Source organism: Siphateles boraxobius, unplaced genomic scaffold (assembly GCF_051911475.1).
Source record: "Siphateles boraxobius isolate OS27281-9 unplaced genomic scaffold, OSU_SipBor_1 16, whole genome shotgun sequence".
NCBI classification, from domain to species: domain Eukaryota; kingdom Metazoa; phylum Chordata; class Actinopteri; order Cypriniformes; family Leuciscidae; genus Siphateles; species Siphateles boraxobius.
This window is the reverse complement of record NW_027508766.1, coordinates 15,847,789-15,869,964: the sequence shown is the minus strand read 5'-3', so window position 1 is coordinate 15,869,964 and position 22,176 is coordinate 15,847,789. Positions and strand designations below refer to the sequence as shown.

The window sequence follows — 22,176 nt, the reverse complement described above, 5'->3', positions numbered from 1 at the left end:
TGTAGAAATGCATTTTTGTTTTTTGTCCTCAAACAGTTTGATATTTATTTACTTCAAGAAAGAACATGCGGTTTGTGTATTCTGATCCGTCAGGCCCCTGGAGCTTTGGAATGGCAATAGTGCGGGGTGTCAAACATAGACTTGACATTATCCTCTTACGGCTGGCTGGTACCAGTTTTCGCCACACCGAGTGACCCTTGTGTTATTGCTCCAATTTGAAAGTTTCCGAAATGAAACTGATCTAAGTACACTACTCTGAGCAATCGAAGCTTGTTAACATAAGCAGCATTGGCCTGTAAGCCAAACATTCTGCTTTGATTTGCCCTTTCATTGTTTACTGAAATGTAAACAGTTCAGTCGTTTCCCACAATCCAAAGTGATAATGGTGTTTTTAGGTGTATCGCTGTAATTTTGGCGTTCACATTGTGTCTTGTTTTGTATAACTGAAGTACAGATATTAGGATGCGTTTTCATCTATCATGATTCACTTTGCTTATAAAATCACTATTTGATTTGGATCATGATGCCAATTTATCTACAGTTCCTAAATACCTTGATTTTGGTCCTGCATGAGAGAATGGACGGAAGTATGGCATGCCTTTTATTCCTTAAACTATATTATTCATCTGTTTCAGTCATGTGACTTTACTCATCTGCTACATTTATGGCCATCCGTTCGGGCAAAGTAATGGCAGTGAATACAAAAAACATACTACTGGATTTGATTCTTAATGGATCCCAGTAAACATTTTGCACAAACCCATCTTACCTTCATGGGCATTTATATATTTAATCCAATGTCCATTTTCTGGTGCTTTATACAAAGATCATAATTTTATATATGTGTGTGTGTGTGTATAGTACTGTGCAAAAGTCTTGGGTATGTTTTAAGCATTATTTTTATCTTTTGCATAGTGTGTAGGTAGGAAATATCAGTTTACATTTCCAAACAGTCCTCTTGCCATTAATTGTAATAATCCAGAGAGGTTTTTGAGTGCACAAGGAGTCTGACAACAGCCGATATGATCTGATCTCACCATCATCGATTCTGTCTGGTATTACATGGAAGAAACAGAAAAAACAGACTAAATCGAGAAGAACTGTGGCAACGTTTCCAAGATGCTTGAAGAAACCGACCAGCAAAGTTACCTGAAAAACTTTGTGCAATTGTACCTGGACAGAAGCTGTTTTAAGATACTTTTCTACATAAATAATTGTCAGGAAGCTAAAAAAAAAGTTTTATCTAGGGTAGGGGGCCAAATGCTGTAGCCCAGATCCTTTGGTTTTCTTAGGGCGCCCCTGCCTCCCACTTGCAAGGACATCTCTTCTCTGATCAAGTGTTTACTGGCATTGGGGAAGGACAACCATTCACTCAAACGAGATCAACAATGATTGCAACAATAGTAAACAACAATCCAATAAATTCCCGACTGAGAAAATCAAATCCCGCCCTACATTTGTTCTTAGTCGAGAAGCCATTCAGTCGGATATAGGCTAAGGCACAAATAAGGAAGAAAATTGTATCACAACTTCCGTTTCATGCCGACTTTGATAAATGTGGAATAAATGTTTAAACGGCTTGCCATATGTAAGCGTGTTGAGCAGGGGTGTGGCCAGCGTCGTGCGAGTTTATAAATAGAGATCCGCTCACATCAGTGGCAGCATCACACACTGCTACTACTATTGTGTTACAGACTGCGATGGACAACATGAAGAGGACCTGACCAAGTACAGGAGAGGAGAAGAGTGCGGTCGCACCTCTGGTGTAAGTAATTTCCCTACCATGTAGAGTAGATTTTATTTCAAAACGCTGACGTACAAGGACGTACATTAATATTTATGGTTAATTCTCTTGCAAAAAAAGCAGCAACGATTAACATAGTTACACTCTGGAGTTTGGAATAAGATACAATACAGTAATATGTAGGGGACCGTGGCTTGTTCATTATTACTCCAATGAATATTTTGGTTTTTGTTATGTCAATTTCTGTACGCAAAATGTATTTTGTGTCTCTACGCGACCTTATGAAGAACCGTTTCATTTTTCAGTTGAATACCTTAATTCACTCTTGTCTGAATCAGTTAGTTAACTAAAACCATAAAACATTTTCGTTATTTGAATAAAATAAACGTTAGCTGAATATATATATAAAAATATATTTTTATTTCAGCTAATTGCCAATGAAACATTCTCATTTTCGTTTAGTTTAACATGATGTGCTAAAATAACTAAAACTGAAATCCAAATGAATAAATAGAACAAAAAAATAATACAAAGTACAAAAATACACAACAAATTTACTAAAACTTTCATTAAAATGGAAAATATAAAAATAAAAACTAATTTAAAATATTAATAAATCTGTATTCCCAGCTGACATTTTTGGTTCCCAGAACGTTCGAACGATAAAGATAAGATTTTTGTAATAAAATATCCAAAAATCACTCACACGGTGTGATATATTTCCTGCAGTTGTGTACTTACAATTTCCCAAAAGGTCCGAAAGATTATTCATTTCAGAGAAATTAAAATTTTAAATAATGGCTCGTCCATGTTCACTTGTCGCCTGTCAATGACGTAATATCCGCGTTATCCCTGGTTTCCGCTGGTACTGTCATAGTAACCATGGCGACAGATGTGGACAACTGCGTTACGTCAAGCGGCAGCTGTGCACGCTCCGTTTTTGTTGTTTCGTTCAAACATTATGGATGCGTGGTGTTTTCGAGATGCGAGAGCTCCACGTCCGTGACAAACTTCAACTTGACAAGAGACAGGTGAGCAAATGTACATAAAACTAATAAATGTTATATAGCTCAACATGATGAAAAGTTAGAATATGATCAGTATGTTATTCCAATGTTGATCTAGCTTACTGCTAGTCTCATACAGACAAACTAACACATAGAATAAAATCATAACTTTCAACACACTCAATTGCAGTTTAGTCTGATAGTGTAGACCAAGTGAAACAGCGCTGTGTTACCTCACAAATTTCATTCGTCTAATAAACTGACCTGTGTGAGTAGTAATTCAGCACTTGCAGGTCATTCGGTAGAATGAAATGTCCTTATTCCTTTATATCCTCGGGACTCGCATGTGGCGCTGATATCTGTCTCTCATCAGCAATCGTGACCTGCTTCACACCAGTCATGTTAAAAACATCAATGTTTTCACTCATCCATAAACATTATTAGATCCATCAGCATGACGACAAGTTCCATAATTCCCTTTTATGCATCATCAACCTACGCCTTTGTTATTGTAAGAGGTTAGCGACCCCTAGCGGCGGAAAAAATGACATATTGTAGTTTTAAGAAAGGTCATAGAATATCGCATGGCTGGAAAAAGGCTCTCAGCCAATCAGATTTGAGAACCAATACGAACTGCTCGTATGCTACTCGTGTGATATTGCTCATTTATTCAATAAAGAGATCGATAAACAAATGTTAGTCAGCCAATAAAACAAAATGACCGTTAATTTTTAAATAACGCTACCGCGCGTAGTAAATGAAGATAGAAACAAACCCACAAATTTATGATTTCTGTGCTTTTCACACTCTTAACCCTAGTTAACCCTGGCTAAACCCTGGAAATCTTAACACAAAGTTGGATTTATCTGATCATTATAACATGTTTTGATTGATCTAATATCTGCTTCATTAGATTAAATCTGTACTAAACTCATTTCAGAGCTCTGTTTAGGTCATTACACAAAACACCTGCAATGTCTTAATTGGAAGGTTAGTTTACATGGTTATAAAATAATAACCTAAAAATAACCATTAGGAAACGTTCTGTATAAGTTATTTTTAGGTTATCTAAAAATAACCTTACTGTAATGTTCTAGGAACATTATTTTATGGTTTATAAAACGATAACCATTAGGGAACGTTCTGTATGAATTATTTTTAGGTTATAGCAGCTATCACCCTTTAGCCAAAGACTGGTTACCCACTGAAGCTGAGCAGGTTTGAGCCTGGTCAGTACCTGGATGGGAGACCTCCAGTAAAACTGGTAAACTGTTGCTGTTGGAAGAGGTGTTAGTGAGGCCAGCTGGGGGTGCTCACCCTCTGTTCTGTGTGGGTCTTAACACCCCAGTATAGTGATGGGGACACTATACTGTCAAAAACCACTGTCCTTCGGATTAGACGTTAAACCAAGATCCTGACTCTTATGTGTCTCTCAAAAAATACCAGGATGTCCTTTGAAAAAGAGTCGAGATTTCCCCTTCCATATCAAGCTCTTTGAATGCAGAGAAAAGCACTAAATGTAACAAATTATAATAATATTATTATAATCCCTGCAATTAATGTTATTTTATGGTTACAAAAAATAAAACCTAAAAAAAAAAAACTTTATTTGGTTCCCCCCCAAAAATGCCCAAACAGGAACCAAATACTAAAGTTAGGGGAACATTGTGTTTGCTGGGTTACACTGTAAAAAAAATGTCGCTGCCTTAAATTTTTAAGTACAATCAACTTGGATGTTTAAGTAATTTCAAGTTAAATTACATTAAACTGACCTAAAAACAATGAGTTGAGTCTTGTATAACTTACAAAAAAAGTTGAAAATTGCTTAACTTATTTTGATGAGTTGCAATGTAAAAACACATGTTGTCATAACTTATTAAGCATACAATTTTTTTTACTGTGTAGTAGATAGTAAAAAGAACACTGGTCTGAATGTATGTCAGTTTGGCTTTTAATGTGTCCACTACAGCGCAAAAAGATAAAATAACTCACTTTGTGTCCTGTTATATTGTTTATGGATCTTATGGATTTTTTTTCCTGTGATTTTTCAAAAGTGTTGTGTAATTCCAGTGCACTTGTAAATACAAAACGAATGGTTTACATGAAGTTATTTAGCAATGAAAATTGGCAGTTATTCTCTAGATTGTGAATTACTGCAGAACAGTTTATTGCTTGATGTAATTGTTGTAAATTTTAAAATGATAACCTCTCATAAAAAAAAAATTCACCGTAAATTTAGCCACTGTTGCATAATTTTTCTATGAACATTGGAATCGCTAAAAAAAGTTCTACCAATTTTATGAGTTCACATTTGACACAGTGACTCAACATGCAGCAACTATGCTGATGCAGACAGGTTCCTGACAGGCTGGATGTACAAAACAATAGTGCAGACGCATGATGAAACATGGAGATTTTGCCCTTAAACCTCAGGACTGTCTGTATTTACTCTTACACCCAAACATATAGACATTATATAATATTGGAGCAGTCTGCATTACCACAGATTCATACAGTAATTGAGTGGATTAGGACAGGATTCAATCAGCGGGGAAGCAAGACTTTTTGAAAGGTGACAATGGTCACATGAATGGCATAGAAGGTGGTAAGCAGCTTTTTATTCGGATTGCAGGACATCAGGCTGTTCTGTACTGGAGGTTGCTGACAGTTTGATAGCTTCTTTAATACGTCAATCTGTAGCCTAATATGGGTGATGGAACAAGTCAAGGAAAAGGCTGTCATGAACTGTAATGTAACATGAGTATGTTTGCCTGCTGCTAGTGGTGCTGAGTTAATGGCAATAAAGCACTGGCCTAGTCAGTGATCGCAGCAGGGCTGGGCAGTGGAGCAGGCATTGTGGGTCATTTGTTGACGCACACGATCTTATGATTTCTGGCACTTGCTACAGATTTCCACTGTGAACGATTGTTCCTGTTAGGTCTGTCTTGGTTACTGCTTGTGCTTCTTGGTGCTGAGTTGATAGAATTTTTAAAAATGACTAAAAGTGTAGCAGCTAGAATTGAATTTTGAAAAATCAAAAGATTCTGGGCATCAACTACATAGACCATGTGACCAATGAGGAAGTCCGCAACACTGCATACTGGGCCAAATAAAGAACTCCTGGTAACAGTCAAAAGAAGGAAATTGTATTGGGACACACCACCGGATTCTCCAGGCTGGCCAAAACCATTCTCCGCGGCACGGTTGAAAGTTCAAGAAGGAGAGTGAGACCGAGGACAAAGTAGACTGACAATATTAAATAATGGACAAAGTAGACTGACAATAAGAAATAATGGAATGGGCCTGGCTTTGCTAAGACACAAGTCCTGGCCAAGAACCACCATGAATGGAAAGAGGTGTCTAAGTGTGAATCTGTTGTGGTGCCCTGACCATCCAATGGATTATGGGAAACGTGACGTATGAAAACGGTTTAATGCAATATTTTCTTTTTTGGTCACAAAATGCTAAAATACACACTGTGTGGAACAGGCTGCAGAAATGCTGACAGAGATGCATTCATCACATAACATTCTAAAATAATTTCTTTCAAATAATTTGTCTTTTTGTTGAATTTTTTAAATTGTAATATATGCCAGGGGTCTGCAACCTTATGGCACATGGAGGGATAATCACAGAACGGTTTGTCGGATCTGCTCGCTAGCAAAACACTTTAATAGTATTTATAGCTAATAACTTAAAAACAGGCTGTGTGACTGATGAATCATTACCTCAATGTATGCAAGTTTGAGGGACTTAAATGCATACGCCTCTTTTTAGCTAATTTGTCAAGTGTCAATGATTATCCCTCCGTATGGCACTGTTGGCACGTTTGCCATTATAGGTTAATCAAGAAATGTCCACAAAAATATCAAAACGTTCAAAAATCTACATTGGCAGTATTGTTGTTAGGCCAAAAAAAAGAAGACTAAATTGTTTTGGTAAGCTGGTAAATAGAATTGAAATAAAGTATATTTTTGATGTAATTTTGATTAATGAAAAACTTAAACTTAAAAAAAAACTTGAATTAAAAGAACATTTTAAGTGTTTTGCCTTGGCAGCTAACTGAAATGAGTCTAAGTAGCCTATGAAAATACTGCTAAATGGAAATATTACATAACTAACTAAAATTGACAGAAGTATATGATAAAATTAAAACTTAAAATGGATAATATAAAAATAAATACTATATAGGCCTACTATTATAGTATTTTTCATATTTTTAATAATGTCAATTCATACTTTGCAGTCACGTGACTACCATGGATACCTGGCGGGCAACAAACGCTGAAAAAACGGCAAATGTCCAATACTAGCCTACAATAAATTATATAGTGAGGCAATTTTGTTTCCATAGCACATTAACAAAACGTTTAATGACACTAATAACACTAAAAACAATACAATTACTAAATATTAATAATATCACTAAAATGACGAAACGAGCCCGAGCTCTATATCATTTTAGTGATATTATTAATATTTAGTAATTGTATTGTTTTTAGTGTTATTAGTGTCATTAAACGTTTTGTTAATTTGCTATGGAAACCAACTTGCAGTCTTTAGTTCACGAACAGCACAACTCTGTCTTTACTGTCATTAATGTAGGTCCACAAGAGAAATATTAAGCCAGTAAATTAAGATAGTCGCTATACAGTTATATCCATCGTCGTCTCTGAGAGAACGCGGCGTTAATGCAGCGACAGATTATGCGACAGATGCTGAAAGCTCAGTCCGTTTCTACTTTCACTTTAAGGGAATGAGCGCGTTTACATGCACGGTCTTAACCCGATTATGCTGAATAATAGTGCATCCAATCCTACAACAACTACCTGGCATGTCGTTTACACCTCAAAACACCAACTTTTGTATATTAAAACTGGCGACGTCCTGGCAAGATCCTTGATTAGTTGACTGGGTTTCATTGCTTGAGAACGACGTTCTTGCCCGCCAGCCAGCACTTGTGACGTCACGTGCAAATTATGAATACACCTATGTTGAAATTATTTAACATTCTTTTCCTGAAGGTGGGAAGTGATTGTCAGATTCAGCATGGAGAGGTATTTGTCCACCCCACCGGATGGAGGCTATGGTTGGGTTGTGGTGACCTCGGCCTTCTTCATCATGGGCCTCACTGCTGCAGTTCACAAGAACTTTGGCTTGTTTTTCCTTGAAATCCAAAATCACTACAGTGTCCTTACTAGCACTACCTCATGGATAACCTCAACCACTATTGCTGTGTTTCATTTGGGAGGTGAGAATTGTTTTCTCCTTTATTGTTATCCACAGAAATTGTATGAATTGTCTCAGAACCACTATTAAAAAACTCTTTTTTCATGATGTTTTCTTTTTTTCCGTCTGTTTAGCACCTCTTGCCAGTGCTCTCAGTATGCACCTGTCCCAGCGCACTGTTATCATGGTCGGAGGGCTTCTGGCTGCCTCAGGAATGATTATCGCCTCTTTGGGCCTCAGTCTGCCTTGGATGTATCTGTCTGTGGGTGTACTGCAAGGTAACTTTTGTTTACTCTGTTTATGTAGTTATAATGATGTAATGCTGGAATTTTAAGCACATAATCCTCTTTAACGAAAGGCTTGAATACATTACATAACTTTAAAAATCTTAACAGACTGAAAACACCAGGCACTTGCTGAGTAAAACTGGTCTTCATATACTAAATGACTAAATGAGGTTCACATACTATCAGACTTTCAAGTCGTTCCACGCATAACAAACTCAACATGAACCTCGTGAAATGAAAACTGATGCAACCAATTTTGTTTTCTAAAATAATTTTTGATATCCAGTTTGATATCCTCCAACAGAATGGATTTATAGTCTGTGCCCATTATATACTGTATTTTTTTCTGTTGAATCTCTCATCTCTAGCCTAAATATACCGACTGGCTCTGACTTTCGACAACTATTCTTCTCTAGACTGCAAATCGGAGCAAAACTCTGAACAAAGTCTTGTAGTGTGTTCCAATATTAAGGCAACATTCTATCATACACTCTTAGAAGAAAATATTCTATATAGAACCTTACAGGGTTCCATCAGGCGCGTCATATACCGTAGAACCTTTTAGGGGTTCCCATCATGGGATAATTTTAAGGATTTTGTTTTAATACATTTTTTATTTTTAATTAAATTTTATAAATTAACTTCTCATAAACATACTTTCATAAAAAAATTAATAACTCATTAAACATAAAGGGTTTATGCAATCATTTAAGCCTTCACAGTATATGGAATCTTTTTGGCATAAAGGGTTCTTTTAAAACTGAATCATAAGCCTAGGGTTCTATGCAGAACCCCATTGAACCTTTATTTTTGTTATAGTCGTGTTATATTAATTCTGCTAAATTAAGATACATGCATTATCCAAACTCTGCATAATATGCACGTTTTCTTACATTACCCAAATACCAAACCATAGCTTTGCTGTTTCACAATGTAATGCCTTCTGTTTCGGCTTATAAGATAGACTAATGATGATTGCAGTTGGTCATGGTCAGACTCAGATACACTGTTTTATGTGATGAATGTTGTGCACTGTTACCATGTTTAAATGTATACCAGTTGATGTGCAGTATATGATAGACTGATGTAGTCGGCTAGTGTGTTATTTCAAACACAGTCTGTAAACAATCTAGGTGAGGTTAAGACTAACACTAACCCGGACACTAATCTAGAAACAAACTTCGATGTATTTACTTAGTCTTCTACAGTATGAAAGAAATACGGTATGGAAGTGCCATTTACAAAATAAAATGATCAAAATATTAAATAAAAAATAAACATTTAAATTATTAGACAAATAATATTATTTTATTTGTTAAATGTAAATTGATAAATCATGTTTAAAAGTTATTATTCATGTACATAATGTATTTTTTTATTATTACATCTATAACATTTAAACATTACTTAAAGTCAATTTATAAAGTTGTAAAGTGTTAATTTACGCTACCATTCAAACGTTTTGGGTCGGTACAATTTTTTTTATTATTATTAATACTTTTATTTAGCGGGGAAGCATTACATTGATCAAGAGTGACAGAACCTTTTGGTAACAATGCAAAGGTTTTTTCTATTTCAATAAATGCTGTTTTGAACTTTCTACATCACAGAATCTTTAAAAAAAATGTATCATGGTTTCCACAAAAATATTAAGCAGCACAACTGTTTTCAACATTGATATTGATACGAAATGTTACAGCAAATCAGTATATTAGAATGATTTCTGAAGGATCATGTGACACTGAAGTGTAATGATGCTGAAAATTCAGCTTTGACATCACAGGAATAAATTACATTTTCAAATACATTAAAGAATATATATATATATATATATATATATATATTCTTTAATGTATTTGAAAATGTAATTTATTCCTGTGATGTTATATATATATATATATATATATATATATATATATATAATTCTGTTTTACTGTATTTGTCTTTGTCTACTGATTTATTTACAATCCTCCATATTTGTCTAGTGATAATTGAATTTTTGTGTTTGTATGTGATCTAGGACTTGGAGTCTCATTTTCTTGGATACCAGCCAACAGCATGGTCAGCCATTACTTCAAACGCTGGCGTCCCATTGCCTATTCGATTGCTAGTTCTGGAGAGTGTGTCTTTGCAATGGGGTTCAGCCCATTTTTCCAGTGGCTTATCGACAGCTATTCTTGGCAGGGGTCCCTACTCATCATCGGCGGTCTTCAGCTGAATCTGTGTGTGTGTGGTGCCCTGATGAAGCCCTTTCAAGCTGCACAAACCTCTATCCAAGGCAAACTTGTGCTGGACTCAAAAGATGAAAGCAGGACATCAAAAAAAGGCACGTTCCAGTGGGATCTCATTCAGAGGCCTGAGCTGCTGCTATATATCATGTTTGCCATCTTGGCTGCGGCGGGTTTCTTCATCCCACCTTTGTTTCTGGTGCCGTATGCCAACAGTTTGGGCATGGGGCAGTACTGGGCCGCCTCCGTTCTGTCAGTGCTGGCATTGGCGGACCTGTTGGGCAGACTATTATGCGGTTGGATGGCTAATCTGCAGCTCGTGAGAAACCTGCAGCTGTTGACTATGGTGGTCACTGCACTGGGGGTGGTGCTGTTCCTGCTGCCCATTGCACAGAGCTACTGGACAATCCTGGTCTTCTGCTCGTTCTATGGGTTCCTGTTCGGCTGTGTGGTGGCCATCCATGTGACGAGTATCGTGGATATTGTTGGACTGGATGGGTTTGATAGCGCTCTAGGGCTCTTCATGCTGTTCCGGAGCTCTGGAGGATTTGTGGGTCCACCTGCTGCAGGTCAGTGCTTGTTTTTAAAGGGATAGTTCACCCAAAAATGAAACTTCTATCATTAATTACTCACCCTCATGTCGTTCTAAAGCTGTAAGACCTTCGTTCATCTTCAGAACACAAATTAAGATATTTTTGATGAAATCCGAGAGCTTTCTGAACCCCCCATAGACTGCGACGTTATTACCACTTTCAAGAACAGGGAAGGTAGTAAAGACATCGTTAAAATAGTCCATGTGACTACAGTGGTTCAACCTTAATGTTATGAAGCGACTAGAATTCTTTTTGTTCTCCAACCCCCCCCCCAAAATAAAAACTTTACAATGTGAATAGCTTCAGAGACTGACACGGAAGAGAAGAAATTGTTGAATAAACGCACCGGAGCGCTTTCGGGTTCTATGTCAGAACGCAGACTCAGTATTGGCCAGATCCTGCGTCAGCATCACTCGCGTGCGTCGTGGTGCTCACCTGAACGACGCCAGAGACACGGAAGAGAAGAAATTGTTGATTAAAGTCGTTATTTTGGGGGGGTTTTGAGCACAAAAAATATTCTCGTCGCTTTATAACTTTAAGGTTGAACCTCTGTAGTCACATGGCCTATGTTGTCTGTTTAGACATTTCAACAATATTAGTCTTTAAAGGGATTGCTCTCCCAAAAATTCTGTCATCATTTACTCACCGTCTTCTCATTATTTCTTCTGTGGAACATAAAAGAAGATAAAGAAAGTCATACAGAAGAATGAAAAGAGGTTTGGAATGACATAAGGGCGAGTAAACGATGGCAGTTTTCGGTGAATTTTGCCTTTCAATAATTTATCCATCATTTATTTACTTTAATTATTTAGAAGTTATTTGCTTATGTTATGTATTAAAAAAAAACATAAATGTGACACCTGCTGTAGTGTTTTTGTCAGTGTGTGACTTCAGCATATTTTTGAAAATAATTATGTATCATAACAAAATAATTCTTCTTTTGCTAGTCACTTTGAATAAAAGTGCCTGCTAAATGCATAAATATAAATCTAATGATCTGAATCAAATCTAATTGTGAGCAAATTTCATGATAATGAATGTAGAAAAAATCATCATCAAAATGATTCATTGTCAGAGCAAGTACAGTAGTCACTGTTCTTGCCGGCTACCATTCAACCTGAAAAAAGTCATATAACCATTCCAATAACTCCGGAGCTGTTCAGTTAAGCTAAAAAAACTGCATAGTTCCCTTTTAAAGTTAAATTAGTTAAATAAGTGTAACAATTGTACCTCTCCTGTTTCCTCATAGACCTTATTCACAGCAACGCCATCTTTGATTTTTAACGGAATGAAAGCGAGGCTGTAAGGGCAGACATGCATCTCTTCAGTTGTTTGTGCTGTTATTTTATGTTTTTGGATATTTCTGTTGGCAAAACCCTGCAAAAATATCTTAGACATTTCAGTAGACAAAAAACTCCAAGCAACATTAGCTGTAGAAAATTATAAGTGATCTAGGAGTTTTTTACAGCGTTTTACAGTGGATGCCATTGAAGACACTTTACATGTATTCCTCACAGCCTCTCTATGAATACCGGTTATGGCGCAGCTCGGAATAAGGTCAATAACTACAGCATGACGAGCCGGGCTAAGTAGGTGTGCATTTGTTGACAGCCATTAATCTCTATTATGTCATAAAGGATCTGATGTTGCGAGGTGTTTTGCACTGTAGAAAAGGTTTGCGAATGTTTTCATGGTGGTGTTTTAGTAGGGAGGATACAGACACTGCTAACAGCAGGCTTCTCTATGTCCCATACCTGTCTCATGTTTCTTTTGTGTATCTGTCACAGGCTGGCTGGTGGACTGGACTCATGACTTCGCTGCTGCTTTCTATTTGTCTGGCGTCTGCCTTGTTTTGTCTGGGGTTTTTGTGGTTCTTGTTGACAGACTGGTGGAGAAGAAAAAAACCAAACTACCAGATACATGTACTGAGACTACAGATCATCACATGCATAAAGCGGACATTGCAGATGTTTAAAAGCCATTGATCATAATTTACCAGTGTTTTACTTTTTTTTTTTTATATGAACTTTATATGAATCTATTTAAAGCCATGTTGTGTTAATGTTTTTACCTTTCAAAAAGGCTGCAGGCTTTTTATTATCTCAACCTCTCACCCTATAACTTCCAAGCAGAGAGATATTAGTTTAAGACTGTGGCATCATTGCCACGTTTAAAGCCACTACTTGTTCGCAAACAAGGACAACGACTGAGAGCCGCGCAATTCAGAGCTTTTGCCCTTCGAAATAATTAAAGAAACACTGAGTGCAGATGAGACTGATTATTTCATCATGTATGAACGGAACAAGATATATGAGATGTATGATGATTTTACAATATCTGAAAGCAATATAAATATTATAATTTCTCTGTTTGTTTTGTGCACATGCTAAGTAATATGTGAAACTGCAAATTATGTATGCATATAAGCTGCATACAGTGGCCCCAAAAAGTAAAGTGGCATCCGCAAACAAATTAATTTCATTTCTGACATGACTTACTGGCCTCGAGGTGATTTTTTTTTTTTTTTTGAATGGCTTTTTTAAAAAGAATGTATTTGTTTTATTTAAAATATAACAAACTTCTTTCTCTGAAATGTTTTGCTTTAAAGGTGTACTGCTATTCTATTTAAAATAAATATCACTTGGTTTTATGTTAAGTGTTATTTTATTATCATTTATATAGTATTATAGTTTTTGTAAATATTATAAATTAGATTTTATTTTTATATTTTATGTGCATTTGTCATTTTTTTTAAGTTTTAGTTTATTAGTTTAAACTAAATTAATGAGAACTGTCACAATTACATTCAATGTAATTGAGTGTCCGAATACATTTTGGGGCCACTATATTTCAGAAACCCACAAAGATTTATGCAACAAAATCAGAATAATACATGGCATTTGAGCAGTTGTTGAAAAAGTGGGCTATGCCTTATATTTCATTGTCTTTCATGTCTTGTTTCAGTGTATAATACCACATTGCTGAGCTGGTAGGGCAGTTCTTGTCTGCTCTGAATACGTTGTATAAATTATGTGTGTACTGTACATGCTCACTCACACACATACACAGGACTTTGGAATAACAAAGATGCCTTAGTAATGTTGAAATCTGCTCAAATGAGCAAATGAGTTTTACAAAGATTTTGCCACCTTTAACCTTAAAATAAGAGCTGCCATCCCAAAAAAATTGTACACTGAACTAATGTTCCTCTGAGTCAGCAGAATCATGTTCAGGTTTATATAAACACACTTTTGACTGTTTATATCATAACCAGTGATACTAGCATTACAAGTAACTTGAGTACATAATACACATTATGTAATCAGATTACTTTTTTAACGTAAAGAGTAAAGTAACACATTTTAAGTTTACAGCAAAATATCGGGAGTTACTTTTTCAAATAAGTATTGCAAGTTACTTTTTCCCCCCATTTAATGACCTCTACATCTACTGCAAATTTGCATTTCCTTCATCCTGAGGCTTATTCGTTACACTTTTGGTGTGGAAGGAACTTTACATTATTTTGCCAAAAATAGAACCTTTTTTTTTTCATTGTAGTTAAAAAACATTCAAGAAAGCCCAGCCCAGGTGAGAAAAAGTAATGTAATGGATTACTTTGCCTAATTAGTTACTTTTCTAGGGAATAATGCAATATTGTAATGCATTACTTTTTAAAGTAATTTTCCCCGACACTGATCATGACTGATTCTTATATCATCAAATAGTATGTCTTTGATGTTAATATGCCAAAACCTGTAGAATCATGCTATGCAATTTAATTTGATGTCATATGCATATTTTAGTCTTTTGGTACTTCCCCAAATACACATTCTGTTTTCAAAGATAAATAGAGAAAAACACTGGTAACGTTTTTTTTTTTTTTTGGTTTATTTAGCAAGTAATGTTATTTGTCATTTTATGAGCAGAGTTTTAATTCTGTGGTAATGTCACTACTTGCTTTTTTCCTTTATTGCAAGTGACAATCGGAAATAATAATAATTTAAGTTAATCCGATCAGATTTATTTCTGTACAGCAGAATTAGAGCTACAAGATCTGTGTGTCATTCGTTCAGCCTTCAAGTTTTATTACATGCAAGAATTATACTGTTGACAACCACTTATTTTTTTATAGCTTATATATATATATATATATATATATATATATATATATTCAGGGGCATTTGAATATCTTATTTGGCATTTGCTTTCATGCAAAGCATTTTTAATATTTTTAATTTATCTTTAAAATATATAATCTAGTAAGCACCAACAAATTGTACCTAGCCTACAACACTGCCACGCATGTTAACTATAAATGTAAAGTCTATGAAAGACACACAGATTAAAACAAGGGTTTGTTTTTGAATAATTTTACAAAAAAAAAAAAAAAAAACATGGTTATATTCACTAAGAATAATGTCCAAAATCGTTTGTGAGAAAAGTGATCACATCCCATCAGTTTGTATTCTCCACATAGCTATGCAGTGGATATGGACAGATCGTCTCGGTGTCCTATCACCAGGTGGCAGTACGACCACAGTAGGAGAAGATGTTGTAGTGTTGATTTTGTGATATACAATATATATATATATATATATATATATATATTATATTCACTGTTTTGTACACGCTTCTGACTAATTAATGTGTAAAGTTTTTTTCTATTAGTTTTTAAAAAAAGAATTAAAATTCGGCCATCTTTGTTTTATTTTTATTTTATTAATTTTTTTTGCAGAAAAGGTAACATACAAACAATAACAAAATATGAACAATCAAGACAAAAAAATAAAATAAAAAATAAAAGGCATAGTTCACGTTCCATTTTAACAAATAAGGATATTACAAAACACCAGGGGTATTGAAGAGTGTATCATAGCATTTTAAATATTTCACAGATTTTTTGTTTTTTAACAGTCTTATTGAAGAAATGTAAAAATCAAAGTCAGAACAAAACAAATTTAACATGGTAGATGAATTAAGAAATTTTTGTTTATGTATGTGAAATTTTGCTAATAAAATAAAAAGGTTAACAATAAATTCCAGATCCTTATTGCTTTAATTTTCATAATACAAGGTAACATCCTTTAAAGTAAAGCAATAACTAATATTCATCAAATTAAATATAAAATCTGCCAAATCAGTCCAAAACTGGTTCACGACTTTACAGTCAAAAAATAAGCGAGTCAGTATCTCTTTCTCATTATTACAAAAGCAGCACATATCATCAATATCAGAAAATCTTGATATTAAAGATTTAGAAGGATAAATGGTATGTAGAATTTTGTAGTGTATTTCTTTTATTTTTTTATTAATACAGTATTTGAAGGGAGTTAACCAAGCTCTTCTCCATTCAATATTTTCAATCTTAGAGTTCCAGAAAAATTTCCTTCTAGGAGATATTTTGTTTTGTTTTTGGAAGATATTACAAATATGTATGTTATTGCATTTTTTCTCAAGTAACCCAACACCTTCTAAAATTAAATTTGGGTTTGTCACAGATAAAGAATTGTAACAAATATGACATTTGACAAGTTGACGAAGTGTTACAGGAATAGCTTTAATAACTGAGTTAAATTCCCTAAACTGTACAGGAAAATTATTGTAAGTTGACATGAATTGTTCGTAAGTTAAAAGGTTCCCAGAATTGTCAAACATTTTTATAAGATGATTAATGTCTCTGTTTAACCAATTTGTTAAAAACAAGGATTTATTGGAAACAGTTATATTTCCATTATTCCAAATTAAAGAGGTGTGAGGAGAGAAATTGCGACAGTAACAAATTTTCCAAGCGAGAAGAGCTTGCTGATGAAATTTGGGTAATTTGAGGGGGATTTTAGAAATTTTATAATCACATGTTAACAGAAATTTCAAGCCACCAATTTGATTAAAGAGACTATGAGTAATATGGTTCCAAAGAGAATTAGGGGTGATCAAACATCTCTTAAGCCAGTTAACCTTAAAGGTCTTATTTACATCCTCAAAATAAAGCATCTCCAGGCCTCCTTCAGCCTTTTTATTAGTGAGAACCCTTTTTTTAAGTCCTTGGGATTTATTTTTCCAAACAAAAGAGAAGAATAAATTATTAATATTTTTGCAGTTAGAATCTTTTACATTCAGTGATAGAGCGGGATAAACAAATCGAGATAAGCCTTCCGCTTTGGATAAAAAGACACGACCGGGGACTGCAGATGAAAATTAGCTTCGGCTAACTCTGGTACAAAACATCTTTTCGTAAGATTAATGTATTTTGTACGTTGTCCCTGGTAAATAAATAAAGTAAAAACATTTTTTTAAAAAAATGGAAAGATCACGTTGTTACCAGCAATTTAACACTACTTTTGTCTTCTTTAATCTAGAAGAAAAATTTAGGTTTTGCCTTTCATGAAATTTTTTTGTAACAAAAATCCTTAAGTATTTGACAGAGGATTTTACTGGAATGTTCATCATATGTTTATCATTTAAATTGTGTAAAGGGAGGATTTCACATTTAGATAAATTTAACATTACACCAGAAGCCCTTGATAAATTATTGATGAAGGAAATAGCAAGAGGAATAAAGGACACGTTCTTTAAAAACAAAGTAAAGTCATCTGCCAATTGGGATATCTTAAGTACCTTATCAAAAATGTTAAGACCTTGGATTTCATCATTATTGACAATACCGATTGATAATAACTGAACTACTAATAAAAATAAAAAAGGGGAAATTGGGCAACCTTGACGCACTCCGCGATTGAAAATTCGGCCATCATTTACTCTCCCTTACGTCTGTATGACATTGGTTCTGGCTCTAGAACCAGGGGGGGGGTATCAAGCAAGAAAATGGGCGGGTTTTACTCCATGTACTTCCTTGTTCCAAAGAAAGATGGCGGTTTTCGTCCAGTTCTGGACCTGAGACGCCTAAACGTGTTCTTGAAGTCTCTTCCTTTCCGAATGTTACACACAGTCGACTTTCTTCGATCTGTGACGAAAGGAGACTGGTTCGTGAGTGTGGACTTGAAGGACGCTTACTTCCATGTTCCCATTGCTCCTCACCACAGGAAGTTCCTAAGGTTCAGCTTTCAGAATCAAGCCTATCAGTTCAGAGTTCTACCATTCGGTCTATCTCTGGCTCCTCGTGTTTTCACAAGATGCATGAGTTCGGCCCTGTCTCCTCTTTGGTCCAAGGGCATGAGGATTCTGCCCTACTTAGACGATTGGCTGCTCTGTGCCCCAACAAGACGACATGCGTTACACAAAATCAGGATTGTGCTGGAGTATATCCAGAGGTTGGGCCTTACTGTGAACGACACAAAGAGTCATCTGGTCCCAGAACAGACCATAACCTTCATAGGAATAATGCTCAATTCAATCACAATGTCTGCCACATTGTCTCACGCATGGACAGACAATATTTGTAAGTTACTGACTCGTTTCCGTAAAGAGGAAAAAATTCCTTATGGCGTCCTTCTGCAACTAATGGGGATGTTAGCCGCCGCCACATCCGTGATCCCCTTGGGCTTGCTTCACCTCAGGCCTCTTCAGAGGTGGAGCAACAGCTTAGGGCTAGATTCAGCGAGACATCGCCATTGCATGATTGTCGTTTCGCCTGCCTGTGTCCGTGCATTGAAACCCTGGAAAAAGGTAACATTTCTGAAAGCCGGTGTGCCTCTAGGGGTGGTGCCCTCCCGTCGGGAAGTGATCACGGACGATGCTTCACTAACAGGATGGGGGGCAACGTGGAACCAGAGGGGAATTGGTGGTCACTGGTCATCCAGGGAGGCCTTAGAACATATCAACGTCCTGGAGTTGAAGGCAGTGTACTTAGCTCTACAACACTTCTTACCAAACCTGATGGGTCGTCATGTGCTTGTCGAGTCCGACAACACGTTGACGGTCTTTCATTTGAATCATCAGGGCGGCACCAGGTCTCTTGCGTCTTTAATGCTATCTCGCAAGATCCTTACATGGTCTCAGGGCCGGCTGCCTTATTAAGGGCAGTTCATTTTTCGGGATTGGACAATCAAGTGGCGGATGCTCTGTCCATGGATCTGCTGCTCCCAGGGAAATGGAGATTTCACCCGGATGTAGTACAGTTGATTTGGCGACGGTTTGGCAAGGCAGAGGTCGACCTGTTTGCATCGGAAATGACCACTCATTGCCGCTGGTGGTTCGCGAGAACCGAGACGTCCAGCCCATTGGGAAAGGATGCATTATGGTTTCCTCTCCTTCTGAGTCGGTTACAAGGCGAACCATGGCAGCTTCCCACCAGACGGGACCTTCTTACTCAGATGCACGGCCGTGTTTGGCACCCAGATCCAACTCGTCTTCAGCTCTGGGTTTGGCCCTTGGGTCCAGATCAAAGTTAATGGATTGTGAACCAGCAGTAGTGAACACTATCGGCAACGCTAGGGCTCCTTCGACATGACAACTTTATGCTGCTCGTTGGAGGATATTTTCTTCTTGGTGTGGGGATCAAGGAATTGACCCAGTTCACTTTACTGTGCCGACAGTTTTGAGTTTCTTGCAGCACCTATTTGATGACAACAGGGCGCCCTCCACTTTAAAAGTTTATGTTGCTGCCAAATCTGCTTATCATGACCCGGTTGCTGGTGCTTCCCTTGGGTCTCATAACCTTGTTTGCAGTTTTCTGAAGGGAGCGAGGCGTTTAAAGCCTGTTCGTTCTACTCCCTTTCCTGTGTGGGACTTACCGCTTGTTCTAGAGTCCCGTTGTACACCATTTGAGCCGTTAGCTGTTTCAGATATTAAGTGGCTGTCCTTAAAAGTGTCTTTTTGTGTTGGCCGTTGCTTCCACTAAACGCGTTGGTGAACTTCATGCCTTGTCAGTGAGTGAATTGTGTTTACGCTGGTTACCAGAGGAGTCTGGGGTCATTCTTTGGCCTAATCCAGCCTTTCTCCCAAAAGTTTTGTTATCACAATTTGTGAATCAGTCTATTCATCTGGCTGCTTTTCAGCCGCTTTTCAATCACTCAGATACAGATGGGGGAGCTCTACTCTTCTGTGTCCTGTACGAGCTTTAAAGTGCTATGTTAAGTCTACCGCTTCTTTTAGACAGACGGATCAGTTATTTGTCTGTTATGGTGAGGTACGCACGGGTGCAGCTTTGTCCAAACAGAGATTATCACGCTGCATTGTTGAGACGATAAAGTTGGCGTATAATAATTCTCATCAGCCCTTACCAGGGGGTGTTACTTGTCACTCCACTAGGGCCGTGTCTTCGTCTTGGGCCACTTTACAGGGAGTTTCCTTGGCCAATGTCTGCGAAGCTGCTTCCTGGTCTTCTCCATGTACCTTCGCGTGGTTCTACAAGGTTAACGTGGCTGCTTCCCATGATGTGAGCTCTGCAGTCCTTCTGGAGCAACCCTGATGTTTGCATGTGGGTCGCATTCCTCATGACCGTGTTGATATGCGTCATCCACTAGTGCTTTGCACTGCCTCTGGCGGTCAGTAGGAATGAAACAGAACGCTAGTTACGTATGTAACTGTGGTTCTGTGAATTCCGGATGACCGCCAGAGTCCCTCGTCACTCAGAATGCGCGAGAAAGCATTCTGAGGCTGGGCACCGAGTCTCTGTGGGTTATATCCTCGCGTCTCGGTCTGCGTCATGACGTGACTTTGTTGTTATATTCTTCTCGATCTATCTAGCTGGCGCATTGATTATCCACTAGTGCTTTGCACTGCCTCTGGCGGTCATCCGGAATAGCTGGGCTTCAGTCACGTGATTATGATGACAATTATGATGACGCGGGAAGGCGGAGCAATTTCAGATGGAGGGCAGGAAGTACCCATGGAGAATACGTCTATGGAGGAAACCGATGCGGAGAGTACGTATTGAGTCTAATTTACCTTGATCATTTAATGTCCCATTCCCACTGATCCCCTGAATGACAACCTAATGCTATATAAACACAGACACAAAAAAACACGTTGGCTAGTTAACATACTGTCGCTGCAGATACGGCATTAACAGACTCTGCTCCTCCCAAACCGCAGACGTAATGTTACGTTAAAAATCCACTTTTTACGGCGTTGTTCTTTGAGCTTTTTACATTTCTCACCTTTATGAATGACAATCTTTGGTAATCTTTCCCTTTTCTCGATTAGAACAATTGGAGCAGCCATAAACTACACAAAACATTGATAGCAGATCCTCAGCTATTTCACTTCCTGCCCTCCCTCTGAATTTTCACGCTCTCGCGATGCAGCAGCGTGGCGTCACGTGAAACCAACCTTTTGCGCCGACGTCACAGTTACGTCACGGCGCTAGCTGGAGGCAAAACAAAGGTCGAAACTGGAGGCGGCAAATACAAACCAGCACAGATTCGGCTACATAATAAGGAGCTTAAATTAGTATTATTATTATTATTAAATGTCATCTTGTTGTGTTGTTGGGTTCTAGAATCAATGAAAAATGAATATGCTGTATCTGGAATTTTTATTTCTAGAAAATATTCACATCATTAAAAATGCACCGTAATGTCACTCTTTACATTGTCGTCTTCTTGGCGCTGGCTAGGCAGAACTGCGGATCGTACCACACAAGTCTTGTACATGACCATTCATCTCATAGTTATAGGCATCTAAAGATGTATATGCCCTCAGTTTATCTTTACGCTCTGTTTCTCTATCAGATAGGTGTAGAAGTCAGGCCACTCAACTGGAGGTAGCCTAGCGTTAACGTTAATCCTGTCAGATCCTCCATCCATTGACTGAGCGTGTACGGGTCAGCCAATCTGGTTCCGTTTGTTAAAATTAACTTTTGCAAATAACAATCGCGGTCCTGGACAGTGAGTGACCTTGCACATTAAGATAAAATCGAATTTTCTCCAGTCATTGTTTAAAAACAAGCTAACAAAACTTGCAAACTAACGTTAGTGAAGCGGCCAGAGGGATCGTTCTGCCTCCACCTAAGCCCCGCCCACAAAAAACGTCACCATGTTTACTAACTGAAAACATAGACATCATATAGACGCCCTATCGACCGCTACTGCCTATTGGCGTGGACGAGCCGTAGGGCCGCCATCTTTAACCGGTCACCCGCTCCGCTCAGTGTAATCTGTTTGGCAGGTGCAATGAGCTGCCAGCGCA

At 37.3% G+C, this 22,176-nt stretch overlaps 1 protein-coding gene across 1 annotated transcript; it reads left to right on the top strand.

Annotated features, from left to right (window-relative positions):
- Positions 1-1,649: 1,649 nt before the first annotated feature.
- On the top strand, positions 1,650-13,738 carry LOC143739343 (monocarboxylate transporter 13). Its single transcript, XM_077231758.1, has 5 exons — positions 1,650-1,765; positions 7,776-8,002; positions 8,115-8,258; positions 10,288-11,064; positions 12,876-13,738. The coding sequence occupies exons 2-5, from the start codon at positions 7,801-7,803 to the stop codon at positions 13,061-13,063; spliced, it is 1,311 nt and encodes a 436-aa protein (XP_077087873.1). The 5' UTR covers positions 1,650-1,765; positions 7,776-7,800; the 3' UTR covers positions 13,064-13,738.
- Positions 13,739-22,176: the final 8,438 nt, after the last annotated feature.